The sequence below is a fragment of the Rhipicephalus sanguineus genome, chromosome 3 (assembly GCF_013339695.2).
Source record: "Rhipicephalus sanguineus isolate Rsan-2018 chromosome 3, BIME_Rsan_1.4, whole genome shotgun sequence".
Classification (NCBI taxonomy): domain Eukaryota; kingdom Metazoa; phylum Arthropoda; class Arachnida; order Ixodida; family Ixodidae; genus Rhipicephalus; species Rhipicephalus sanguineus.
Genome location: NC_051178.1, coordinates 191,296,425 through 191,324,386, shown reverse-complemented (window position 1 = coordinate 191,324,386; position 27,962 = coordinate 191,296,425). Strand labels below are relative to the sequence as shown.

Genomic DNA, 27,962 nt, shown 5'->3' with positions numbered 1-27,962 from the left:
TGTCTTTAATAAGATAAAAATAAAATAAAACACATAATTACCTTAATTTAGCAATAATAAATAATTTTATGTTATTTTTGTAGAGATTTTTAATTATTTAGCTTTCTGTAGACTGCGTTTTAGAAAAAATTATGTTTCTTAAAAATAAGATTATATTTCCCGTTGAAGTCTTAAAAAAATTACATTTTTTGCGAAGTTTTTGTTACACTAATTGCGAATCGAGTTAGAGCAACAAAAAAGACGCAAACAAACAAGCAAAACATTGCGATGCTTTTCAAGCATGGCGGCTGTTGAAAAGCCAGCAGCGGTTACTCCGTGCCCGCAAGTTGGCGCAAAGGACGTAATCGAGAGTGAGTCGATCCCATTACTACTACTCAAACTTGTCCTAAGTTAAACAACTTCACGGGGCTCGCGACTGGCATCGGTTTACCTCGCGCGTCCCGCGTGCGCGATCGTCCAAAACAAGAGGCACCACCAACTCTCTCGGAAAGTTGCTTCGAGCTTTCGGTTGAAGTTTTTGTTTCTCATCATAGCGATCGGAACGCGTTGTGCCCGTTGCATTGCGCCCGCGACAGCGCTGGAAATCGGTTTCTCGATTTCATCGCTTTTGGCAGCGACGTAAGTCCGCGAGGCGTCCGTCGGATGACAGCGAAGTGTCAATCGTACCATCCCCCGCTGTGGTGTGTGTTCGCGATTGTGGTGTGTTGCTGATCTTTAACGATGTCGCTCAACCGACCGTGCCTTCCACTTACGATTGCTTCTGGAACAGCTTCGCAGAATGGAAAGGAAAACACGAACGAGAGTCCCAGGGAGAGTCTCTTGGAGAAGCTCCGTGCCAAGGCCAAACACTACAAGCCGTGGGGAGACATGGCCAAGGCGCTCCGCATGGCTATCATGGTGAGCTTGTCTGTTTGAACGTTGCGGTTTGCGTGATATTACGTGGGCGAGTTAAACGCTAATTGTCACTCGCCATCAGAAAAGCCGAACGTTTAGTCTGTGCGTCAGTAGAATGAACGGCCACAGTTGAAATTAGAAGACTCCACGGAACGCGATGCGCGTTGGTTTAGAGACTTTGACATCCTGTACACGTTCTCCGACCCGCCGTAGAGCGTGTTTGCAGATGGCACATCGTCTAGCTCTTGTTTCAAAGTTTCGGTTAGCTCATCTAAAGTGTCAGTTGTCATGAGCTCAGTGTTACGCGCTTTTAAGTTCGAAAAAATAAAAATACAACGCAACTTTTCTGACGTGTGAAGTTCATGACTGCAAGTTGACTAGTAGCGAATGTCGATATATTACAACACAACGTGCACCATTATTGTTCGAAGTGAAACTCCATGTACAGTCATGTCACCTTGGCATGGCAAAATATATGTACTGTTGCAAAATGGAAGTGTGCTTGCGCATTGAAAAAACCGAAACCCTTCACTTTTCATACCATTGTTCTCTTCTAAAGGTAGAATTAAATGTCGTATGTAAGGAAAATTCATTGTATTCAAAATCACACAGCTTTTGTGTGAAGAAGTGCGTGTAATAGACTAGCAGGGCCTGGTGGTATATGCTGTCACACGAGATATTTGGTGTTTCAAGATTTAGATGCAATAGCAGAGCATTCAGGAAGGGCAGCCCTCTTCATCGGCCGCCACCCTTTCTCCCTGTGGTGGCCGCAGGTGAGAGCTGTGACACCGCTATTGACGTCCTGATTAACAGTTCTGTCCTGTATTGAAATATGGAATGAAAAAACCAACACTACCTGAATATTCTCACTGAATCAGATATATGTCTTGAAGTGCATGACTCCTTTACAAAATCAAGTAACTCTATAAAACCGTTCGGCGATTCGCTTACGTTGACAGTCCTCGTTGATGGTTCCTGCGCAATTTTTTTTCTTTTTACTTTTCTGTGCCAACTATGTGCTGAACGTTGCTCCAGTGTGATGTTTCTTAACCGACTAAATGTAGATTTTGCTTGTTCAGTCAGGGCACTGCATCTTGGGTTATTTACTACAAATAAATTTATAAATAATGTGTTGTGCTGCTTATAAAAGGACAAATAACAAAAGTCTTGATCACTATTCACTGCCTCAGAGTATTTCACCAACTTCAAGTTGTCTCCATTTTTTTTATTTCCCATGTATTTTTGGTGTATAGCCTTTCGAATTTTTGGATTACACTAATCAGATTGTATAGACAGCATAAAGAGGAAGTACTTTATGAAACTCACACTGGAATGTATCTTACGCAATGATGCTTGGCTGGTCATGAATGCAAGCATCGAAACAGTAAATGTGCTACTTACGTTTCTGGCACCTCCATCTGTACTACAGGAAAAACACCACTTGGTGGACAGTGCCGAGCGCAGCCAGTTGCAGAAGTGCCTTGACATGATCCAGAAGTCCATCAAAGGTATTACTACTCGTTGGTGCTGCATGGCTGACTTTAAGTAGAGAAACACCGAGCATAATCAAGGGCTGTACAGCCTGTTCATCAAACAACTGAAGATGACTCTGACTGGATCCTCCCAACGTTTTCATATAAAACAGTGTAGCTTGTATAGACATTGTAACTACTCTAGACACATTGGTAGCTGTACCTTGCAAGTTATACATCTGCCACCCCGCATTTCGACACACCATTCTTATTATTTCCTGCACAGCACTTAGCAAAACTGTTACTAAAGATGTAACTCACAAAACATAATAGTTCACCAATATGCTTTTGATTCCTTGACTGTGGAAGATGGAAACAGTCATTAAGGGCTAATGCAAGATACATTCATCTCAAGTTGTCTGCTGAAAGACTTAGCAGAAAATGGGGAATTGTGTGTCCGGTTCACACTCTTCTTTTTTCTCCTTACTATGTTCGACTCCTTTTTGTGCAAGTATGTCACACACACTAACCTGGCAATTCACTATTTTTAAGTTTGCTTCTCTTGTACGGAGTGGTGGAGCCGATCTATTCCCAAAGGAAGAAGGAAACAAGATATGTGCTGCCACCCTACTGAGCTACGGCAAGTGCTGGATAGACAGTGCGAGCGGCATTTATGTACACTCCATTTGCAAACCGCACTTCTGTCATGAATGTAGTTGTATCGATATGCCACATGCAGCCTTCTCTATGACAGGTGCATAATTACATATGAGTGCTTGTTACATTTCCACCGCTTTGTTGTGAAGAGTGGGCCTTACACAGGCTGGTTTTCGCGTAGGGAGTATATTATTCCTGAATGTCGCACGTTCGTCCGTACCAGTGATTGCATGCTGGTCGTAGGAGATTCAGTTTGAGAACTTTTCTTGAGAGCTTTCTTTCTTGCATGTTACACTGCTCATTTCTGGTTTTCAGTGACTTCGATGCAGTCCATGATAGAGAGACTGGACACCATCACACGGCAACAAGGGTGAGTTGGCGTTTTGTTATGCATTTGGTTATGGGGACACTCTTGAGGGGGCCATGCGCTTACAATGTTGATGTCCCAGCCTCATGTTTACGACGGGTCCTGGAGGCCAGGAGTGCTTCATCAGCTCAGACATGTTCTATGTGGAAGTCCTACTGGAGCCCAGTGGAACAGTGAAGGATGTCAAGATTTCTCACCACGGAGATCCCCTGGTGAGTGATACATTCTGCTCTAGGGCATCGTAAGGCAAAATTGCATATGATAGTGTCAGCTACCAGATTGTATGTTGTGCCACATTGTACTAGCTCTTCTATTTTGAGGTCCCGGTGTATTTTTTGTAAGATTTCTTGTTTGCGTTGTATTTACACACAAAATTTGCTGTCCAAGAGAAAGGAAGGCTTCAAACTTTAGCTTCAAAATAGAACTGAGCAAAATGCCTTAGGCAGGCTGGACAACATTTTGATAGGAAGATCTTTGTTTGTCAGTGCATTGATAAAGGTTGCCACTTTATTGGTCAATTCTTCTGAGTCACTCTTAATTCAGTCTAGGGGCAAGCAGATAAATGATGAGTGGAGTATTGGGGCTGCGTTAGTGCAGTTCTTCATTGGCCACCACTATATAGTACACAACTACTAGTATTCATTATTATTTATTATGCAATTTTGCATTTATATTACATCAGCAAATTGAATTGCCCCTCCCCCCCCTCTCTCTCTATCTCTTTTTTTTCTTAACATGAACAGCCAGCACCAATGCTGAAATTCTTCTGCATGTAAATCAGTCTAGGTGCTACGCATTGATTTAGAATTCATATAGTAACTAATCATTCTCTTAAATATGAAACATTTCCTCCCTGTTTCGTGCTAGCTAGCGTGACCAGCTCCCTACACGAGGCCTCTTGGCTGGCACATGTTTTGTTTGTAAACTGAAAATTACAGTACCAGCATTGTTGTAGTAAGCAATCAAGTGAGATGCGTTACAATGGCGAGACTTCTGTGCAACTAAAGTGTGCATCGTTGCTTGTAACAAGTGCCTGACTGATGTGTTTGTTTCCCTCTTTCTTTTTTCTCCCTCACGGTAGAGCTGTCCCGAGCTGACGCAAGTGCTGTTGTGAGTGAAGTCACGTTTTGTTTGACCTCCGAACTGGTTGGTATTTTCGCTACGAGTTTTATTTTCGTTCTTTGACCCAGGCGTGGAGACTTTGCAGAGTTCACTAAACACCTCGAAGGGCTGGCGTCAATCTACCAGCTGAATGCAGACAAGTGAGTTGACTCCTTTGTTTGAAAGAAAATTTCGATGCTACCCCGATAAGCTGCAGTGGTGATGGACATTGTTCAAATAGAAATTAGTAAAAACATGGGCAGTAGTTACATACCCGAAATGTTCAGGCTTACCCCATGGAGGTATAGCACTTGTGTATCTGATGTTTTAGGGCATAGTAAGAAATCTCGATCTGTGAAAGCTTTATTTATTTGGACTAAGCAAGTTATGGTAATCCTGTACAATGCAGAATGCCCCATGCCATTTATGTCTCAGTTAAAATGCACTGCTGGGTAGGTAAAAAAAGAATCACATCTTTATCAGATATTTTAATGTCAAAGGCCTGAAAAACACCAAGGAGTTATTAAATGGGCTAAGGGTGTGTTCATCATAGTCAGTCAATAATGTTTCAGTTTTTTTCCTGCTACAGAAAACAAAAGACCAAGGCATACCTGGCTCTTCAGGCCCTAGAGACTGACTTGAGTATCTTGTCGCAGCTGCAAAGGTATGATATGAGTAGCGTGCCATATTCATTAGGGGTTTGCGAATATCAATTTTTTCGAATACGAATCAAATACAAATATCCACCTTCGAATATCGAATCGAATATCGAATATCAAAGGAAAAATGCCTCCACAGTAACAATATTTATTTAACATGTAGCTATTTGAAAAAAAAAACATTAACAGCCTGACTGGCAACACAACATACACTGCTATCTCCAGAACACAATGTCCAGGCTAGCACAATGCACATCACAACACAAGCAAATATCACGGCACAATGAAAGTAATGACTAGATGTTATCATGAAGAAATATGAGTTGCTCCACATGATCAGGCAGCAGGCGCTCCCTTCTAACAGAGACACCCCCCCCCCTGTCACTGAAAAGGCACGCTCGCTTGGAACAGAAGTGGCTGGTATAGGGAGGTACATGGGGCAAAGCTTTGCCAGACTGGGGTATCTGAAGGTGCCTACAGTCCGCCACCAGTCACATGGGTCACTGTCTTTCTTCAGAAGTGGTCCCGCATAGTGAATGAGTGGTAGTGCGGCACATTACGGCCGCATAATATTGAAAATGTACGGCTACATGATCGCCAACAGCGCTGCACATCGGAGATGCACCAGCAATAAATCATACGTATTGGGGCGCTCGTCGCAGGCAGATATCGTGCCTCCGTGTACTTACGATGTTTATCGCTCCTCTTGGCAACATTTTTAGCTATAAGAACGCAGCAGAAATTTGGAAAATGAGTTATTTGATGCATGATAATCGAATCGCATATTCGAATTTTTCGAACATTCGAAGTTATCAAATATTCGAAACTTTTCGAATACACGATTTTCGAATCGAATACGAATATTTCGAATGTAATATTCGACGAATATTCGAAACTTTCGAATATTTGCACACCCCTAATATTCATATCTTTTTTGTGGTGTGTTCTCCGTTTTGACCTGCCGCAGTAAACGCGACATCGTGCTGCTTAGTGCAAGCTTGCAGGTTCGATCGTGGCTACCGTAGCTGCATTTCTTTTTAAGATGGAGTACATAAATGCTTCTGTACCATACTTTGGATGCTCATTAAACAAACTGAAGTGGTGAAAATTGATTTGGAGCTTGTCCACTATGCTTCACCTGTGACCCAAGGTGCAGTTACGAGACATTAAACACCAGAATCTAAATTTCGTCTATGGTGTTGTCTTTAATTCAAGCATTCCAACCCCACCTCAACTTCTATTTTTTACAGCATTCCCAAGCTGACTTAAATAAGCAAGTCTGTCTAGATTTGGTGCAAATTTAACCCATTGGGACTTTCAGTCTTTTGCAAGAACTTGTGTTTTGTGAAGGATCGTTCACATCAAGTCTCACCTGTCTTGTTTTTCAGCTTCATGAATGAGCCAAGCAACCTTGTTCACAAGTCTCCAGTTGGCATCTTGCAGCCACGCAAAGGAGGTGTGTATACCACAATTTTCTTTCAGATGCTGCCCTTGTTGCTATTGCTTTGCTTATCCTACAGTGTTGGCCTGTTAGGAGTGCTTCGAATGAACGTGTATTGTAAACATGCGTCATCTTTCGGCGGCTCAGTTTCTTGGTTGTAAAATTCTGCGGGCCACTCTTTTGATAGAAGTGCAACGCAGTGGTCTGCTCTGTGATCGCTTTCAGACAACCATTCATTTCATTTCGCCTCTTCACAACAACTCTAGTTTTAGTTCCCATGTGTGACCACCCCTCCATTATTATTCATTTTTCATTCCTGTGTAATGGTTTATCGAAATTCCTGCATCACTATTTCATGGCCTATTAGATATTGCCTGCTTTTCAATTTATTTCAACAAGCTGTATGTGACTGTAAACAAAAATTGTTTCAAGCTGTGGAACCTATAACGCCTTTAACGTCTGTGTCCTTCTTCTCTCTTTCAGGGCATCCTATGAAGCTCACTTTCTTTATCTCGCCCTATGACTTACTCGACGTGGACAGCAAATCTTCCATTCCACTGACCGTCGAAGGCAAGTGTCTCACTGCTACCATCATCTGAGTTTATTGCAGGTAGTGCGCTGTTCTTGTGCAGCTAACATATTGGCAGGACTTTCAAAGTAGGGCTATTTGTTACGGCTTCATTCTGACACTCTGGCACACAGAAAGTAAGTGAAAACAGGTGTAGAATTTATGTCCTGTGGAACACAACTTCTTTCAACTGACTTGCACTCCGGCTTTAACCCAAAAAAAGACGGGAATATGTAAAAATAGAAATTCATGTTATATACAATGCATGGTGACATGAATTGGTGTGATTCAATAAAAAACAAAATATTTTTCATGCAATGCACCGAATAAAGAACTGATGCACACACCTTCTTTATCACGAATGTGCCAAGTGTCGCTTATCTTGTGTGTTGTCTGTTCATGATGGCTGGGTACGGCGCGAGTTTCGTAGACCGCTGGAGGGCACCGACATTTTTGGCGTTAGGTCACAATGAATGATTGAAGGTTGTTGCGCACTCATTACTCGTGCTTCCTCATTCTCAAAATGATATAGTGTCTTGCCTTGCTCATGCAGTTACAGTTGCATGATAATAGCGGATTGTGCACAAACCCTGTTGCACTGTGCACTACGCAACAGTCCTTTCTTGTTGTATTGGCTTATACCTTTCATTTCATATATGAGCACACAGCCCTCTTAGTTTGTTTGTTTAGGACATAAGAACACATCAGTAACTGGCTATGTAATTTTGTACATATATGGAACTGCTACTACTTTTTAAATTTTCTTGCCCCTGTATTCTGCTGACCAGATCATTTAGGTTCTGTGCAATACATTGCACATTCCTCCTTGCCATTGCTCCTTGTTTTGCTGGCAGTGTTCACAAAATGGTATAACGGTGACCCAATTACTTATGCATATACATAGTTTCGAAGGCAGTAAACAATTTTTCATACATTGCTGCTTGCGATTCATATAATAGTATCGGCAAGTACGTTGAATTTCCTGTGTTCTTTCTACAAAGAGAGGAATATGAGTCTTTTAGTAGGGAGTGCATCAGTGTGTTCAGCCAGGATATTGGGGCCATCTTAACTCGGCCAGTGCGAATATTCAAGCGCACGTTACACTACTAGACTTTGCTTTGACGAAAATTTAACATTTCCGAAATTTTGAAGTATTCAAAACGAACAAATAGATGTATTTTACCATGTAAACTGCTTGAAAAGGTGGTTTCACGGCAGCGTGGGTTCGCTATGCCGTGACACCGCCTAATCAGGGTAAATCCGCACTGCCATGAAGCCACACCTAATACGGAGCCATACCTGCATACGGATTAATTTTGCTTTAAATTTAAAAGCATGTTATACGAGCTTAGTATGGCACATTTTAAACCGTAATGTATTTTACCACCTATAACTTGCACCCTACTGCTATATTTATCCTGCTATTCCTACTATTCAAATTTGCTTAGAAATTATTTGATGCGACTTCAACTTTGCTTTGACTTCGTCTTGAACCAAAAAATTAATATTCGCAGAAGCCTCACCTTAATGCTCTGGACTCGTGTGGACACCAAAAAACAGCAGTCTCAGTTTTTGAGTCGCTGTCAGCTTTTTCGTTTGCCGTATAAGCAATGAGGTGTTTTCGAAACGCAGTTGCTTCATAATGGTTGATCTTGATCAGGAACTACACTCTGGTATGGTTGTGCCAAACAAAAAGCAGACTTGTTCGTTTCCCCTTCCTCTTGTACTGTTCAGACGTGCATGATGCACGTAATGAAGCAGACATAAAAAATAGTAATAACAATAATAATAAAAGTGCTCCTGCATGAACAGGGTGAAAGATGAACTTTGGAACGATATGAAAAGATATTGTTACCAAAAAAGCGGAAAAATGCATTGCTAGAAAGGAAAAGTGAGGAAATACTTGATGGCTCTCAAAGGAACCGCTTAGCACAGCACAAGACACGAGGGAATGTCTTGACCCTTCAAATGTCATCTCACCTGGCTGCGCTTTATTCTTGTTTTTCACAGCCATCCTGGAGAAGGGTCTCGGTCACTCTGTGTCCGTCTGCATCGAGAGCTCGGGCTCACACAAGCTGCAGACTACGTCACTCATCAGCGTCACCAACACCCCTGAGGGCAAAAAGTGAGCACCTGCTTCTACTGAGAGAATCAAAGTGCCTTGTTGAAGAGACTCCTTGTAGAAGTAGTTTGTCATTCGACATTTCCAGATTACCACATTTAAATGTTATTTGCATTTTCTCTATCGTGAAGAGACTGCTTACCAAAGGGGAAGAGAAAGGCTAGGCTTTCAACTACCAATAGGACTGACCTATTTGTAAATCTTGCTATTTGATCCACCAGTCTACAGCTGAACTCTCTTTGGTGTTCCTTTAACACTGCTGCTTGAACCTTGCTGCAGCCTCCCATCGTTTGCTGCCCTGAGCAACCTGAACAGCACGATGCTGCCAGCGAGCTTCGTGCTCAAGCTGCCCAAACCAATCCCCATGGCTGTGGCATTGGTTCGCAAGATACATGCTGTCACCTGTAAGCACTTCTTTTGCTGCATGATAGGCTAAATAAAGGAGTTGAAATATAATTTTCTGGAAAACTTCAAGCAACTTGGAGTGATTTGTAAAAAAAAAGAAATAGAGAATTTTCAGAAATCTTTTTATGTTACTTTCATAAAAAAAAGTGAAATTTTGAAAATGAGTGAAAATGTGTGAAAAGACTGAAAACATAGTGAATTTTTCACACACTCGATACTTCACTCAGCGGCACAAAAAAAGTGACAGTACTAAGTGCTTCTGATAAACCGCCTTGTCCCGTCCACAGCATTTTCTTTGTGCGCTCTTCTTTTTCTTTGCTCTGATGCACTTCATGTGCTTTCGGTTTCAATGTCTCACCGATATAAAGAAACACCGCACATTAAGTCCAACAGTTACAGTCCAAGTTACAGTCCAATACTCATTACAGAGGCGCACAACCTTTGAGGCAGAGTCCTGAAGTCTGTGCACTACGCTAAAAGGTTCAAGGGTTCAGAGGCTTACAACAAACTGTATTATTAGGTGCCTTCTCAATCGAGTCACACCTCTTCACTAATGGTACAAACTAACATTCATATGCCCGACTCACCCTAAGAGTACCTTTAAGTGATTTTTTTTTGGTTACCAAGCGTGGTAAATAATTGACTTGTCATCTTCAGGGATGTAAACTTGTTTGAAAATAATTGTCTCAGAATTCTTTGCATTCATGTGACAACCCCGACGAATAATTCTGATCGCGTAAATGTGCAAGACAGTCGTCGTAGTGCGTTCACATTGGCAAAAAGGCATTTTTCTCACTGCGATTTCTGGTTGCTGTGCAGTGATCGAGTGTGCTGACACCAGCACCACACAACCTCTGCTCTCCCTCATCATCAACCAGGCATCCGAGGGGAAGCTCACTGCTTCGAGTGACCGTGGCCTGAACGTGGTGAGACGAGCATCTTCGCAGGACGTGCTGCTGTAATCCTTACGGGTCTGCAGTTGCATGCGGAGGTCGTGCTTGAAAATAAGAGTTTGCGTTTCTGTAATATACTGATAGGAATACTCAAGTCCTTTAGTATGCGATCAAGATGTAATGTGAGTGACACTCCGTGCTTTTGCATGCTTTGAGCTCAGCTTGTGGGGGATGTTTCTTTATGGCGTTTCATATCCGTGCATTGGCAAAGCGAGCTCTGCCAAGCCTGTAAGTGCAGGAACACCCGGATTATTCAAGACGAGAACCATAATCTGACTCGGTTGGGTGTTGGGCATGAATGTTGAATGTGGTCTTGTCTGGTTATTGAATTGCTATTGATATTTCATTGCGTCCTCATCCACTTGAAAGACGCATCCATTTGAGAAGTGTCTCTAGGGCACCTTTTATTGAACACAGAGCAACATGCTGGATTGAGTGCAATTTCTTACAAGAAACACTGTGTATTTCCGAAGAAATTTTGAAAAGGCCTGATATGAACCAGTTGAAAAGGTGTAATGTAGGGTCCTATCTCTGGTGTGCTGGCATTGATAACAGTGCCCAGCCTATTGCTCCCCTAATTTCTTTCTGCAGTGCATACTATGGCAATCATTCAAGGTTGATGACTGACAAAGGTGCCCGAGAGTAACAAAGACATAGTCAGGGCTGTTGAAAAAGCAGAAGTACTGACGGCAGAAAGTTAAAGCACTGTGTAACTCACGCTAGGTCTGCTGCGTTCTGTGGAATGTAGAACACATTGGGCTAGTTAGTGCATTGCATTAAGGAAATATATTAACAATCACAGGAAACGTTGAAAGAAACAATCAGGAAACAATCAAACAATCACAGGAAACGTTGAAGAAGACAGTTGGTAGTCCAGCAGCTTTCCGGTCTCCTTCGCTGTTTCCTGTGATAATTGTTTTGGCTGGATATATAGTTCCTTAAATGCTGTGGTATGTTTGGCTCTCTTGCTTGTGGCAGTATTAGTGACAGATAGGGAACGTTTTCTCACCTTGTTTAAAAAGTGCTTCAGTGTTTCTTAATGGCAAATCAGTAGGGGTGTGCGAATGTTCGAAATTTTGAATATTTTTCGAATTGTGTTTGCTATTCGATTCGATTCGCACTGGAATTTTACTATTCGAACTATTCGAACTTCCCAAAGACAAATACAGTCAACGTCCGATTGAAAGTGACCCCTTCAGATTTTTAATATGCTTCACCCCATCACAACCCCGTATTGCGGCAAAGCTGCCTTTCAAGCTCCGTTACGGTCGAACTTTGCTAATGGCGTTTTTCACTGGGAGATCCGGAGCAGGTTCTTTTGCTCCGTGGCGACAAATCTGAATTTCACTGGTAGATTCGGAGCGGGTCCCCGCGTTTCACTGGTAGTTTCAGGGCAACTCGCTCCGAGGCAGATTGCTCTCACTTGCTCTGCCGCCAAGTCGCGGATTCGGGCGGAAACACGACGGGCAGCATACGTCACATCCGTCATTGTGCGTTCGCTGAGCGGCTGAGCTTCGCAAAATGGCTGCGTTTGCTGCTCTGGTGGAACTTCTATCTAGCGACGAGAGCAGTTCCAGCACCAGCTCGTCCAGCTCAGACGAAGAAGACTGCGAAGAGACGCAGGTGCTGTACGAAGGCTTCTTTCGGGAAGCTTTCTCGGAGCCCCACCGCGAACGTCCCAAGATTCCGACGCGCCTGTGATATTCTAAAGCAGTAGGACTTCTAAGGCGGCAGGTACGTAACTACTCAGATGGAAAAATGTCCTGCTCAGAACGTGCCGCATTTTTGCGAGCGCCGATTGCGGCCGTTGCCACGTGCACCTACATACCGTACGGCTATGTGACCAGCCTTCACGCGGACCTATCAAGAGTTATCATTACGGGCAGAATTTATTATCAGTGTGAAGTACGTAGCACTTACCATTGAGGTCGTTCCCGCCGTTCCTAAGCACGCCCAGCAACAGGCGACGCACAGCCGGAGTGAGTTCCACGTGCTCGTCCATGCTCGCAACACAACTGTTGTATTTGTAGAACATTGGGAAGCAGCCCCCCACTTTGGAGCAGCTTTTTAATTGGAAGATCCCGTGGCGAAAAGGAGGAAGAAGGGCAACCCGGGGGGACGCGTTTTCGGGGTTGCGACCGCAATTTGGAGGCGACTACGAGTACGGGAAGAGCGGAGAACGTCCTTGACATCGTCGTTTTACGACCTACGCGCCCAGCTCGTGAAAGAACACTGAAAGCCACAGGGACCGTCGCCCAACACAGGGAAAGCGTTTTCTCCCTCCGTTCTCCAAGTCTGCTGTGCTTGCGTTTCTGTATTTCTATTTTCCTTTTTTTCCCTCTCTACGAGAGCACTGTAAATGCGTTCAAACCGAGCGGACGTGTTCATTATCTGTCGTCGTCCAACCTACAAAAGAAAGTTTTGCCTCCTCGCTATTCTGCCACAATAACAACAAAATTGTATCCCTGTTGTTCGTGACTGCGTGGTCAAAATGCGCGCATTGCAGTGGCGGCCAAAGTTGCCATAGAAACCGAGAGAGCGGAAAAAGGAATTGTTTCCGGAACCGGTTCACGTGACTTCCGGGGCGTTCCCCCGCGGAGCATTCCCGTGTTCCACTGGCAGATTTGGCTTCATGAAATCCGAGTGCTCGCTCCGGGATTTCAGCGGCCACTCTGGATCTCCCAGTGAAAAACGCCGTAAGACTCGGTCAATGTCTGATTGAAAGTGGTCCCTAGAGTTTCAATATGCTTCACCTCATCACACCCCCGTATTGCGGCAAAGCTGCCTTTCAAGCTCCGTTACGGTCGAACTTAGCCAAGGCACAGTCAACGTCCGATTGAAAGTGGTCCCTAGATTTTTAATATGCTTCACCTCATCACACCCCCGTATTGCGGCAAAGCTGCCTTTCAAGCTCTGCTACGGTCGCAAATGTATTAACTAAAAAAAATGCTGGCTCCAACATGGAGATGAAAGATGTGGCAGAGTTGGGGGCTTTCTTAATGCTGCTTTGGGCCTGAAATTTGTGCAGGAAGTCCGAAAAATCGGAAGCCGAAGCTTTTTAGCATCCAAAATTTTAGATGTTCTTATATATCGACGTCTACGAGGCTGATTTGGAACTCCGGACTTGAAGGGAGCACACCCTTGTCCGCCACATCAGTTGGGCTTCCACAGAAGTTGAGAGAGGAGGAGAGGCTGAGGAAATGGCATCTTTGCCTATCGCGTGTAAAGTGTTGTCAGCAATACTTTGGTTTCACCAAATCATGTACATAAATACAATTCGGCCTCTACATTGCCTCATTCTTGATAAGACAACTATGAAACACCACCCCGCCAGTGCTTCATCAACATAGCGAAGAGAAACACTTTCATGTTGCTATCTCATAAGAATGAAGGAAAGAAGAAGACTTTTAAGGGCTCGTTTTTTCTTTGTTACACACAATATTAATGAGACCTAACAGACAAAATAGCCTGTTAGGTCTCATTAATATCTCATAAGAATATGGTTTAGAATCCTCTCCAACTTCTTTTTCTGCAATTTCGCTTCGAAGTACTATTAGAGAAATATTCTAGAAATATTCGAAAAATATTCGATTCGATTCGCACTCGCACTTCAATATTCGAATTCGCTTCGCACCCGAAATTTTGCTATTCGCACAGCTCTACCAATCAGATATCTCCATAGGTGAAGCTGGTGACCTTTTTGTAAAATAATCCTTTTCACTTGCAGACACTGCCAGACCAGCAGCACTGTTACTACCTGTTGTCGGGGAGCCCCGAACTGCCAGGTGTCATGGTGTCTGGTGTGCCCTTCACACATCCTACGCATGTGCCGCAAATCTTGGTGTTCCTGCGGCAGCAGCTGCTGTTCAACACGTTGGTGGCCAGCTGTGTGCGCCCCTCTAGCCGACAGAGTGAGCATTGTGCAAATAGCTCGTTTTTGTTGACAGTCCCCTTCTTCTACTTATGCTGCTTCCCTTTCGTTCATCATGAAAAACTAGTGGAAGGGGTTCTTTGCTGAGGCTCTGCTGTAATAGAGTGTAGAACTGAACAAAGCTTAATATGAGCTGGATTGCAGTTGATCTTTATTGAAAGCCCTTGACTCATCAATACGCACATTAAGCCATCTGTTCCAGGAATTCTTAACATTTCTCCCTTGAGAACATGACAGGCTTGCCTCTGTCTCTGTAGCATTTGCATTTGAGACATGCATGCTGTAGTGTGTACAGGAGCACGGCCTTTATGAACATCTATTTAGACAAATGACCACAAAAGTTTCAGATATCGTAAAAAAATAAAATGTGAAAAGGCATAGCATGACGAATGCATCTTATTTCCTTGAGACAAGTGTTTCTCAGTTGGTGTAAAGCAAAGGTGCACAACACTTCTTCAAAGGTGATATGGTAATTTCCCGAGACTAAAGGTGCTATGTATTTGGGCTATGCGTAACGCCTCTGCAAAGCTGATTAACAGATAGACAGTTAGTCCCCTATCTGTCAATGTTTGCAGTTACGTTGTGCCTTATCTTTGCGAAACTCTGCTACGGTAGAAAATTCAGTATCTATAGCCGGATACAACCTAAGTCCACAGAGACCCCGCCCAGATTACCGACGTGTGGCAGCCAATCGCCTCTGCGGCTAAAGAAATAGCCTTACTCATGCACACAGCGATGTTTTCCGAAAGTAGAGTTACCGGCCGTCCGGCTCATGACGTCACTCTGGAGTGCGCATCCATTGGTGCGGGCCTGTGTGCATCCGCCTTTGTGGAGCAAATGCCGCAGACTTCTAAAGTTGTATCCGATTATAGTTATGTAGCACCTGCTTTCAGTCTTTTTTTTTGCGCATCTCCTTTTCATACTTTCTTACTTGGCATTACGATTGGGCTTTAAATGCCACCACTGATCTAGCATTCCTTAGCTGTGCCATAGAAATGAAAAGTAATGTGCAGAGGCTGGGCCAGCTACTAAACTTCCACATCTTTCAGTATTCAGTACTCATTGTTACACGTAACATTAATGACATGCGTATGACAGTATGTTTCTGCATACATGGCTAGCACTCAAGCTCCTCGGGGACATTTATTGACAAAGTGGTAATGTTGTGTCTTTGTCCCTTATTCCACTCTTTCTGCAGATGCCGAGATGTCACACATGTTCGAGGTGAACACCACATCTATATCAAACATAAGCATCTCCTTCGAGCACCCACTAGATGAATCTCTGGCCACAGGTATGAGTTTTCACTGCAGGTTTGCCAAAAGTTGCTGTTCGTGGCTTACATGCTGCTTTTTTCTCCCTGCAGTTGACCTAAACCTTAGTGAGATCACCAGTGTCAAGTGTCGTATCTATACTCTCAACAGTGACATCAGTATCTGCACTGATGAGTATGCCAGCAAAGTTATGCAGCGGTGAGTGCAATCACTAGTGGCATTTGCATTACGTGCCAGGCAAAAGTCAAAGTGTTTTTCCAACTGTTTGTGATTTGTAACAGCTGCAAATAAGTCAAAGATAATATGCTGCAGAGATTAGAGTGGCATTACGAGAAATATTTTACCCCTCTATGTACGTACCGGCAGGGGTGTAGCTAGGGGTTTATTATAAGGGGATGTATGTGCATGTGTAAGTTTGTATTGTGTGCATGTATGTAGATGGAAACTTAAATCTTCAAGGGGGCGGAGATTTTTATGCTCTTCACCCTGCACATGTGCACACAAACACACACACACACACACCCCTGGCTGCACTTGTGGATATTAGTAGCATAGTAGAACACAGTTTTTCTTCTTCCTTTAGCTGTACCAAAGAAGAGCTAGAAAGGTGTGTGTCAGTGTAGCAGTATACCGTATTTACTCGCATAATGAACCCACCCCCCACTTTGGTGCTCGGAAAAAAGAAAAAAGTTTTTTTTTTATTTGTGTACATATATGCTGATTTTATTTTGGTTTGATTGATAATGTCGTTGAAGATCGAAACAACGTTAAATCACGCCATTATAGCTCAAAACGACGACGCTACAAAAGTTAAAAACATTGCTTAACAACAAGTTGCAAGCAGTGCGAACGCAGACAAGAGTCAAAATTTGAAAGTCGCGCCTTTTTTGCGGCCGAGCGCCATCTGTCGAATGCACAAGAAACCTTATTGCTTATAGTGCCACGCAGGCACAGCGGCATCCAAACAAAGCAGCAACGGTGCACTGTGCATTCGCAACGTGGTTCTGTCAGTAAGCCTTCAAGACTGAGGTATAATTATCAAGTAAGTTCTGTCAGTAAGCCTTTAACTGACAAGGAACTTTCATTCTTGCGCCCGCACATGCGCCGTTGTTCTTGAACGGGCTGTCGGTAAAATAAGGACTCCTGCCGGTAAAATAAGGAGGCCGTCCATCGAGATGCTGTGCCGCCGGATTCTGGAGGCATGGAGCCAGATTCCGAGCGATATGATCGTCCGTAGCTTCAAGAAGACTGGGACCTCCAATAGCCTGGATGGTACAGAAGACGATGCGCTGTGGTCTGGCGATGACGAGGCGACAGCAGCAAGCGATATAAGCGAGGAAGACACTCACGGCGATGGAAGCGAGTAGGAGCGCCAGAAAGTGGCCGGTTGGTGTCATCAATAAAGCTTTTTTTTTTCGCATACATTGCGTGCAAATGCTTACTTTTTAAAGACTGAGGTATAATAATAGAATTTCTGAACACCGTCATGCGAAATATCAACTTTTATACCTACCGCAATTTTTTTTTTCTGCGTAATGAACCCTCCCCCCAAATTTGCGTCAACATTTCTGAAAAAAAGTGGGTTCATTACGCGAGTATATACGGTAGTAGCTCTGTTGCAAATCAGTTCTGCGGAATCCTGCAAGGTGGCGGAAGGGTTAAGAAAGGGAAACTGGCAGCCACGCATTTGTAGCAGGAGCCACAAGGAAATACATATGGCTTTCTCAGAGAAAAAGCTCTTTTCTGAGAAATCCATGCAGATTTCCTTATGGATTCATGCTACAAATGGGTGGTTGTCAATTTCCCTTTCATAGTAGCTCTGTGATGTGCTGTAAACAAGCTTTCCTGTGGAAGTATCATGCACATTTATTATCAAATGTGATATCCCATTTCTTAATTTTTTTTCTATCCTAACAACCAAGGGGAAAGGAGTAGCCGTCGCCAAGAAATGGCAACAACTCCTTCATTTATATTTTATTTAAATAAAGAAAAGGATATCCCATGAATGTGACGGTGTTGTAACTATGACTGCATTTATGTACTGACAAAATTCGTCTTGCAGTGAGTGTTCTTTGTGAGCAGTAACTCAAGGGCAACAGCCATTCTTGAGGAGTTCGGTTTCAATAGTCTTTTCAGTTCAATATGTTTGATTTGTTCGTTGTACTTACAAACTGAGAAGCTCTATGCATGACTGCCCTTAGAGCATTTTTGTACCTTATGCAGGTGCCTCTCCATCCCAGTAACCATGCGAGCAGTGATACGAAAGGCACAGGGTCAGCGAGCGCGCATGTCCAGCCAAGGGGACTCGTACTGCAATGCACTGAACAGCAGTGGAAACACGTACCTGACTGGTCTGCCTGGTTATGGCCCCAACCCAGCAACTGGCTCATTCGGTGACTTCACACCTGCTGGCAAGGCTGACGGCTATCGGGAATCTGAAGAGGAGCCCGGCACACTCGGTTCGCTTCTGGGAGGGCCACTGCCATCGCAGAGCCCCAACATGATGTTGATGAGCATGCTGAGCGACGTGCCCTCGGCAAGCAACTCACCCGCTGCTCCAGGGTTTCCTTTTTTAGGCCAGGCCAAGCCTCGGAACAAACGCAAGAGAAAAGCGACGACTTCATCAGATGGCCGCAGCCCCAAACGCAGAGAAGATGATGGCGGCGGGACAGATCCAGAGGAGGAGCCTTTTTTAGAGTCTGAAGCGGGGCAGAACAAGGCGGCGCTTCTGAACCCCGCTGAGCCGGCTGGCGCCACCGCGGAACCTGCCACTGACAACACCGCCAGCTTCCTCCAGGGCGGAGGCGGCACACTGTTCCCGGAGGAAGGTGCAGATCCGGGGGAGACAAACAGGCCTCCGGGCCGGAAGGTCAAGCGTGTTCGCAGCGAGGAGGCTCGGGAAGACATCAAGCTCGAGAGGGAGGGCTCTCGGTCCCAGGACAGTGGTCCAAAAAACTTGCTTCCCGGTGGGGACTCCGATAAGCTGTCCCGCTCGGCGTCACCACCGGTCAGCTTCAAAATTGAAAAATCAGGGGACAGTCTAAAGATTTCCAAGACCGAAAGCAAATCAGGGTCCAAGCCCCGTGATTCATCGGAGCTAAGAAAGAAGATGGATAACAAGAAGGAACGTAAGAGAAAAAGAGCCGAGAGTGTTGACTCCGGATGCCGTCAGCCAGCTGTGGCTGCTTCTCCAGAGCCACTAGAACTCTCCCAGCAGGCTTTCAACCTAACAACAAAGCCACATGGCTCAGTGAGCCCTTCAACATCTCGCCCTCCTCTGAAAAAGTCTGCCAGTTCATTTGTGAGTAATGGAAAGAAACTTTCAAAACCACTCCAGCCTGCACCTTCAAGCAGTTTAAAGAGCAGTACAGAGGCTGATAACCGGTCCAGCTGTGAAGTCTCCCCAGAAAAGCAGCCCCAGTAAGCCAGTGTCTTCTGTGTCAGGTAGCTCGTACGTACCGAGTAGCAGCCCTGTGACAAAGCAGCCTCCATCATCGCCGACAGGGACATTGAAGTTGAAGCACCTTAATTTGCCTTCGTCAACCACAATCACACCAGTTGTGGCTAAGCCTTCTTTACCATCACCAACATCTACTGCGCCTCCCAGTATTACAATAGTGCCTACTACATCTGTAGCTGGTGGCTCTAACAACCTAAACAAACCACCAAAGTCACGCAAGGGTTGTTTAAATGCAGTTATTGCCAAGCTAACCAACACAATCGCATCACCCATTGGACCACCAGTTCCTGAGCTTCCAGGTAGTAGGCCAGACATAACTTTAAAATCATGCGAGAAGAGAGACAGTCCGACGTTGGGCAAAGAGGTCAAAGAAGGAAGGACACCATCCGCCGAAGGTAGCACAGTAAAGGAAGGTTCAGGTATCAAGCTCACGGTCACCAAAACGTCTGGAATTTATAAGTGCTCTTCAGGAAAGGCCAAAATGGGTGCCTCATCATCCAAGGGAAGCCTCTCAAGTGGGGCAAAAGTCAAAAGCTCACAGAAGCTGAGTGGCTTGCCTGTAGGGGTACCAGCCAAGAAACTTCCCACCAAGAGTCCTGGCAAAGCTCAGTCCAAGCCAGGGGTTCAACCCATGCTGACAGTGCCACGCCTGGTGCACTTCCAACGCTCGTGCCACGTGTAGCCCACAACAATGCAGGCTCTCTGAAAAACTCGCCTAAACTTGCCGCCGTGGGCAAGGCAGGCGCACGTCCAGAGAAGAAACCTAGTGAAACCACAAAGCCCATCGTTGAGAAGGAAGCCACCAATTTGATGCCACCGCCTCTGCATTCTAGAACTGGACCCAAGAGCAGCGAAGGTGGCCAGCCTCTGCCCGATGAAGCTGCCCTGAGGATGCTCCTCGGTCCTGGGGAAAGTCCAGATGACGACCAGTGGCGTGCACTGAAGGGGAACGTGGGTAGCGAAGAGCACCTGGCAGCCAAGGTTGAAAATGGACCAGAAGTTGGACCTGTGGCCTTAACAGTGCCACGGGTCCCTCCTGAAATTCGCACCTCCGAGGACAAGGGACCCACTACAGCAGCTCCGCTTCCAGTTTCCTTAACCAAGGCAGCACCTGCAGCTACTGTCCCTGCCGGTGACGATGACAGTAGCCCTGAGGATGGCCTCGTCATCGATTTTGCTATGGACAGCAAGAAGGTGGCGCCTCCTGTATGTCACAGCCCCCCACGGCCTCCAGAGCCTGTGGTGGCCCCCGAGCTGCCAGCTAGAGCGTCACCAGCGCTCAGTCTCAGTGCCAAGTCACCATACTTCGTGCCGTCCCCATCACTCAAATCTCCACAGGCGGGGAGCCCACCCTCCAACCATTCAGTGTCAAGCTCACTTTCGAGACCCTCACCCTGTGTCATTGATGACGACCTCATGGACGAAGCTATTGTGGGGCTCGGAAAGTGATGCATCCTCCTGTCGTGCACTGCGTGCGTATTGAACGCTTCTGAGGTAGCTGTGCTCCGGGACAGTGCTGAGAAGTTAACATGTGCCTTTGTGCGTTGTGCAGCTAGTTGCTGTCAACAAACTCGTGCAGTGTTAATCGTAGCTACTGCAAGTGGAGCAGCTAACCCAAAGCACCTTCTGCAGCACAGTTGGACTTATTTGACTGCCATGTAGATACTGTACATAACTTTTTAAGAAGTAATGTACATTAAGTGTTTGTGTAACCATTGTGATTTTAATTTACCTCAGCCCAGGACAGCGTTGGACAGTTTATGTGGGTGCAAATACATGCATACTGCATGAAGCAAAAAAAAAGTGCTTATGGCCTTTTACTATTAGAGCTACTATCATCTTTGTTGACTTGTAGTATAAACAGTTGCCCATCTTGGAGAATGACAGCAGGGTTTTGTTCACAACTTTAGCTGAAAGTGGCAGACGGCTGAGTCGCATCACTTTGTTGTCATTGACGATATTTATTGTGGAATCATTGCATTTCACCTTATGACGCAAGTGCTCAGTCTTCAAGAGTCTGGATGCCTTCACTGTACTATATGGCAAGCTTGCATCGGCACTTGTTGCTAACACCGCCAATTTGAACTCGGCAGCGCCTTTCTAACGAACACATCTATTGTGCTGTTATTCTTATGTTGATAACAGCACACCATAAAAACATCGAGCATGAATTGGTCCAGGCAAATGTCTCCTGATGAGCTCAATGTTAAGTGGGCTGACGCGATAACTTGATAGACAAATAAAAGACAAATCACCTGATGTCCTAGAAGTTGTGGTTCCGCATGTCTTCAAGTTGGCTGTCGTCTAAACTTAATCCGCATTTTTTCTGTGTAGCCGTGTGTTAATGAGGCGCTTCCCCTTTTCCCCCATTTATAATGCACAAGTTCAATACAAGTATCTGTCTAAATACATATTGCGCCGGTTGCAGCTCTCTTTGGTGCTTTTGGCACTATACAGGTCGTCTGATGTAACTTGAGCCAAGACTTTAAAACGAAAGGCACGTTTGAAGCAAATTGAACTGAACGCATTCTATTTGCACTAGCCTATAGTTACTCAGGCTATTTCTTGTATTCCCCTTAAATCATTATGTTTAATTACCCAACTTTTTAATTACTGGCTGAAGACCCAAAGTATGATCGCAGAGAACTATAGGCTAGCGCGAATAGTATTCGTTCAATTCAATCCACTTCGACATGCATTTTTAAAGTCTTGGCTCAAGTTACATGGGACAACCTGCAGAATATAGATAACACAGACCTTGTGGTTGCGTCAGCGGTTGCTGAGTGTGGGCATTTCAGAGGGCTAGGGCATGTCAGCAATTGTTTCTGTTTATTGGAGACATCTACTAGTACTGTCGCAGCAACGAAGGCTACATTCCAAGCAAACCTAACTGGGCGAGTGTTGTGCAATCCAAGGTCACGTGTTTCCTTGTAGAGGTAGCTGGTTTTCCATTTGTGCAATGTTTTTCACTCCATCTGCGGTGTGATTACACTGCAGATGGGCCCAAAACTGGTACTTCTGCATTGGTGCTGCTGGTGAAAGCATTGCTTGGAGCATGGTTTATTGATTTGTGCCTTCGAGTGGGCTGCTGCACCAATTGCGATGAAATTTGCATAATTAGGGTCGCAATACATATGTAAATTTTTAGTAGTATAATAATTGCATAATTATTACCTGTAATATTTATTTGCAACTAGCATGCGCTACTATGAAGACGTCACGACAGCTACACCCTCGCTGGCACTTCTGCTCTTGCTACTGCAACAGGCCATGGGTATCCATGGGCCATGATGGATACCCATGGGGACATGAGTATCCATCAACAGGCAGTGGGTAACTCCAGACATCAGAGTTTAACATAGGACTCCCTAACAAGGGAGTGTCATAATAAGTGTTACAAAAATTGGATAAGTATTATATTGTGAATCTTTGACTTACTCATCTGTAGCATATCCAACAGTATGTCACAACGTGTGCATATTATCTACCCGAGACACCAACGACTACACATTGGGTTACTTGTTTCTTCACAATGGCTCATTATGTACCTGCTCACGTTCAGTTGATTGTTGCATGCAATGCTGGTACAGCTAACTTGCCACGTAGTGAATGTATTGATTGATTAATAAACAGCAGCTTGTTTTTTACAGCACTCGCTGTCGTAGGAACTCTCCCACTGAATCCAGTGACTCTGTACCCAATAATGGTCATGATGATGTCATGACAAGAAATTAGGGCAAGGCGATGAAAACGAGGTGCTATCACCTCTGCAAATTAACGCCCCAATGAACTGCAGCACCATGACATTAATGAAGAATACCAAGAGTAGCAGTACATTGTAAGGCAGCAGCTGAGGTGCATGACACAGTTAGAAGCATGCATTAAGATTAAAGATCTGCCAATTCAACAGCATTCAATGAAACAGGATGTGAAAAGAGCAAATAAAATAGTTCTCTTGGACACTTTTTTTTTTGAGAATGCTTGCCAGCATCTCTGATACCAAGCCATCTTGTGTTGTTCTTCGTCCAGAATGTCATGGATGGGTATTGTAAACACTGTAGGCCTTGCTATGGCAACACAGAGTGGGCAGCGTAACAAAGATTCAGAATTATAGCAGTTTTATCTTTTCCGTCGATAACATTAACATTTATTTAGCCTTCAAGAGGCAGCACAAGTGTCCAGAGAGCCACAGAAATTAAAAGCAGGTGAGATGACGATCTAGATAAGCAGTACTTAAAAATGTTAACGTTCAACGTTGAGAGGAAAGTCTTAAATACAAACTGCAGAAGGTGCATTATTTCATGTAGAAGTTCGTCACCTTTTACGGAATGCAATGTTTAAAATGGACTTTGCAGAACCAACATAAGGATCTTAAAGCTCAATACAAGCGAATCTAGAGCAACCCATAAATGCCACTTAAAGGGATACTGAATAAAAATTGGAAAAACCGACAAAAACAACTGTTTCGATAAACAGTTTATTTCATGTATTTTTTAACAGTTGGCCGTATTTTTGGATTGTCAGCGTGCGATGGCTGCACGCGAGCGCAAGTCGTGACGTCAAATTTGCCGATGTGTATGCAGGGTGCACCTGTTCCTGTCCTCTTCCCTTTCTCCACCTCTTTCTTGATCTCACTCTTCCCCTTCAACAAAAGCGCTGATGCTTTACCCAAGCCGGGAGCGTTGTTCGCTATCGGTGCTGTTCGTAGTGGTTCTGGGAACTGTAGAGGGAGCTGAGCAGGTCGAGAGACGCGTGTGCCAGGGGCATAGCCAGAAATGCTTGTTTGTTTTTGTTTCTTTTTGGGGGGGGGGGGTGTCAGCCATACTTTATTTATGTTTGTGTGTGCGTTTGCATGTGTGCACAAGCAAAATTGAAAATTTTGAGGGGGGGGTTGAACCCCCACCCCCCCCTTGGCTACACCCCTGCACAACGTCACCAAGTGCCACCTTCTCTAGTTCACGGCACGGCCACTAGACGCAGCAGTTTGTGAAATATGCATTAAATTTATTATTTTTCTCTAGTTTCTGCCTAAAATGAAGGTTGTGTCTATCGTTTTCGTCACCCAATCTTTCAGTTTGGCTGAAAATCTTGGTGGCAAAAATTTTGTTCAGCATCCCTTTAAACATTGTCCTCATTAAATAGCCATACTCCGCCAAAACATTCAAGGCACATTTAGCATGTAACACACGACACTGCGTTATAATTTATTCAAAACGAAGCCACGGCAACAAGTGAATTGGTCGCATACAGATGGAATAAAATTACTGGAAATAACTGATCATAATTGGCTAGAACTAACAGACAAGAAAGCCAAGGCCTTCCTTGGCTTTTTAGTCTGTTAGTTTAGATCTAATTAATCTTGTGTCTAGCAAAGAAAAATGAGCCCTTACAATTCTCCTTCTTTCATTGATCATAACTGGGGATGCTGGAATAGCAATGTCTCTTAAACTAAGCTCTTAATCTACTTATTACGGTGATTTGAGAAAAATGGTCACCAAGCATCGAATTGAATATTTCTGCATTTCCAATGCAATACAATATGTCTTCTTGCACTACACTTGATAGCGAATACACACCAACTTATCCAACTTAAATGACATCGCTGAAGTGCTTGACAGGAGATTTTTCAAGGCGCTTCGAGAAATTCAAGAAAAGTGCACACTTTGTAAGTCACCACTGAAGCATTTTTAAGCTTGTAAAAAAAAAAAATCCTTGTAATCCGGTGCACTAACTTCTGCGATGGGCCTTGTGAAATTATTCCAAAGCTGGTCGTTAATGGATTGCTCTGCCTCTGCACCTCATTTCGGCAGGTTTTACATTCGTAGACACAAGACTCCTCTACGTTTCCTGCAAAGCCCTTTGGTTGCTTGTTTAAAGGGTTGAGGACTACGAGGCTTGAGAGAGAGGCACACAAAATGAATATGTGATGATCAACTTTTGGGATTCTATTAACGCAAGTCTCGTTCCAGCATTACATTACATGTCTAGAACAAAACGCAGCCGCTAATTACAGCTGCTAAGGTATGCGTTCAGGTAGAGGGGTTAACTGACGCCTCTGCCGGGCACCAAACAACAAACTCTACGACAGGGCAGTTATTCTTGGGCAAGCTTCGATGACTTGTACTGTAAGTAATCGTCCATTTTGAAGAGAGACAGCACAGTTTCATGCACGACACCTCCTTCTGAGAGCGGCACGTGGTCTAGCAGAATAAGTTTGTCGTCGTCGTCAGTGTTTATCACGGGATCGTTAGACTTCGCCTTATGAGGCACGTGCTCGATCTTCAGCGTGTCGTACGGATACCTTCTCACTGCTGACGGTATGCTCGTGTTGTTCTCCAACGAGGACAGCACCGACTTCTTGAACTCACCCGTAGTTATCGCCGAGGACACGTCTCGCATAATTACGTGCCATATATTTCGATGCTCGAATGAGCGTATTACGCGCACAGTGAGTATAGGATTTTCCCGGTGAACGTCTCCTGACATGGTTAGCTGGAGAACCACACTGTCTCACAATTAAATACTATTTATATGAAACGATGCACGTCGCAGTCAACGCACATGACGCCCATGGTTTTAGTCAGGAGCGCGGCGATTGATTTGAGACTTTAATTTGGCTTTTGAGTTGCTTGATGATGATAGCCATGAAGAAACATCTCTTTGTCGTTACTCACATATAAGGGTATACGTGTTTTTTCCAACTGTAAAATTAATGTTAGGAGAAACCAGAGCACGCGCAGTTCTGGAGGTGGCCCAAGTTTTGTCTAAAGAAACAAACAGGTGCGAAACTCACGTAGTTGTAAAAGCCTTTAGTTAGAGCAGCAAAAGATAACGTTGATGAAAATGTTGTCGTATTGTGTAGGAATGCCGCTTGAAAGCAGCACCGTTGCATCACGCATCGCATATGAGTTTAATCACTGGTTTAATTGATAATATTACATAGTATGAGTGAGTGAGTGAAACAACTTTATTCGGTCCACAATAGACGCGAGTAAACTTAACGTCACCTGGGGTTAGGCGCTGCGCCGTGCTCCCGACCGGGCTGCAGAAATTAGGCGCCTTTTCCTCTTCAAACCACTACCACCACCACCTGGCTAGGCCCACTCGGGGACCATCAGGTTAAACCTGACGGCCCTCGCGCGGGCCCTCTGGACGGCCAGAATTTGAGAGGTCTGGTCCTGGGCCTTAATGAGCCTCTTCATTTCCGCTTGGGTGAAAGGGGGATCGGCAGAGGCGCAGCCAGCGCAGCTCCACAGGACATGCTCGACTCGAGGGAACAAAATTACGCGTCCGGGCTTGGGAACCGTTCAGGGTACATTGTGTGCAGTGCCGCAGGGCTCGGGTAAGTTCTTGTTTGTAGCAGTCTGAGAGTAACAGCTTGGGCCCTGCATAGCGAGGAGTGTGGTAGAGGCAACACTCTTCTTGAGAGATAGTGGCAATAGTGGTGCTTGCATATCTCGTTGTACGAGCAGAGAGGCTCGGGTCGCCCAGGAGATGACGCGTTACCCGGTACTATGGTGGCTAGAGGGGGAGGTGTCAGCAACGGCGCGCCGGAGACGAAGCATTTTTTTATGACGATGCGACGGCGCGGGAGGCATCTCGGTGCCGACAGCAGCGCCGCCGCATGGGCGCGTCTGTCGGCTCCGAGATATCATCCGCGCGCTTGGTACGGACGCGAGGTGCGTTTTCCGTTCACGACTTCTTACGGCGCACCATATAACCAAATCATTTTCGAGATTAGGCAAACATATCAATGAAGCTGGCCCAACAAGAGCTTTGGTAATTGCTTCGTACTGCTGAAGCTTTGTGTGGAGTGTAACGATTGGAAAGCACTGCACCTCGGCTTATGCAGTGGGTGGTCGTTTGCGGGGGCTATTGCCCCCCGTTTCGCTGGCAACTTCTTGGAAAGGTACGCAGCAACGTTGGGGAACAAAGTTGGAACCGCATCTGGTGTTAGGGAAGGGCGACCACGGGGAATTTCCACTGTGTCACCGTTGATCACATGTGTGTAGCTGCGAAATATAAACCTCTTGTCGAAGTGAAGTTCACAGACAACGCTGTTCTTCTCCAGCGGCTTATCAGCTCGTGGAACGGAACGTTCCCAACCCTGGCGGTCGACGTTCATCATCGGCGCACGATAACTGCGATGAGAGAGACCTTAATTTCTATCTTGTTTTCCTGTCCGAGACGTATCCCATAGTGGATCCAGGGGCGAAACAATGTCTCTGCTGTCTCTGCAGTTTTGCCATCACGTAGCGTCAGCACATGAAAACAACAAACTCGCAGGTGAGCCGTCGGCGCAATGTAGCGGACGCTTTTCGGCTTTCTTGCGAGGCTCGGTCGATCACATAAAGTAACCAAGGCACGCGTCCTCTGGTCCGGTGACGGCAACGGATAATCTATCGACGGAACGACACAACTTCACGACAGAAAATGTTGTGCGCTGACGAGATCGGCAGCAACACCGGCGTTCGCCGCACAATTATCGTTTTCGCTCGCGAGAAAACGCGACATGCGTTTGTCGCTCGCGAACAATGCGGCATACGTTTATCGCTCTCGAAAAACGTGACATGCTTTTCTCGCTCGCAAAAACCGCGACATACGTATGTACGTTTCTCGGTCGCGAAAAACGCAACATGCGTTTCTCGCTTTAGTAGA

The 27,962-nt window shown here is 45.0% G+C and overlaps 1 protein-coding gene across 1 annotated transcript; it reads left to right on the top strand.

Annotated features, from left to right (window-relative positions):
* The first annotated feature begins 273 nt into the window (after positions 1-273).
* Positions 274-22,951, top strand: LOC119387919 (mediator of RNA polymerase II transcription subunit 1-like). The gene is given in 19 exon segments (XM_037655494.2): positions 274-350; positions 770-897; positions 2,324-2,402; positions 3,339-3,393; positions 3,473-3,602; positions 4,472-4,500; positions 4,581-4,652; positions 5,081-5,155; positions 6,539-6,606; positions 7,075-7,161; positions 9,170-9,284; positions 9,561-9,685; positions 10,506-10,612; positions 14,367-14,550; positions 15,769-15,864; positions 15,937-16,042; positions 18,068-19,241; positions 19,243-19,987; positions 19,990-22,951. Coding segments are annotated over 19 exon segments (4,209 nt in total). The 5' UTR covers positions 274-280; the 3' UTR covers positions 20,754-22,951.
* The last annotated feature ends 5,011 nt before the right edge of the window (positions 22,952-27,962 follow it).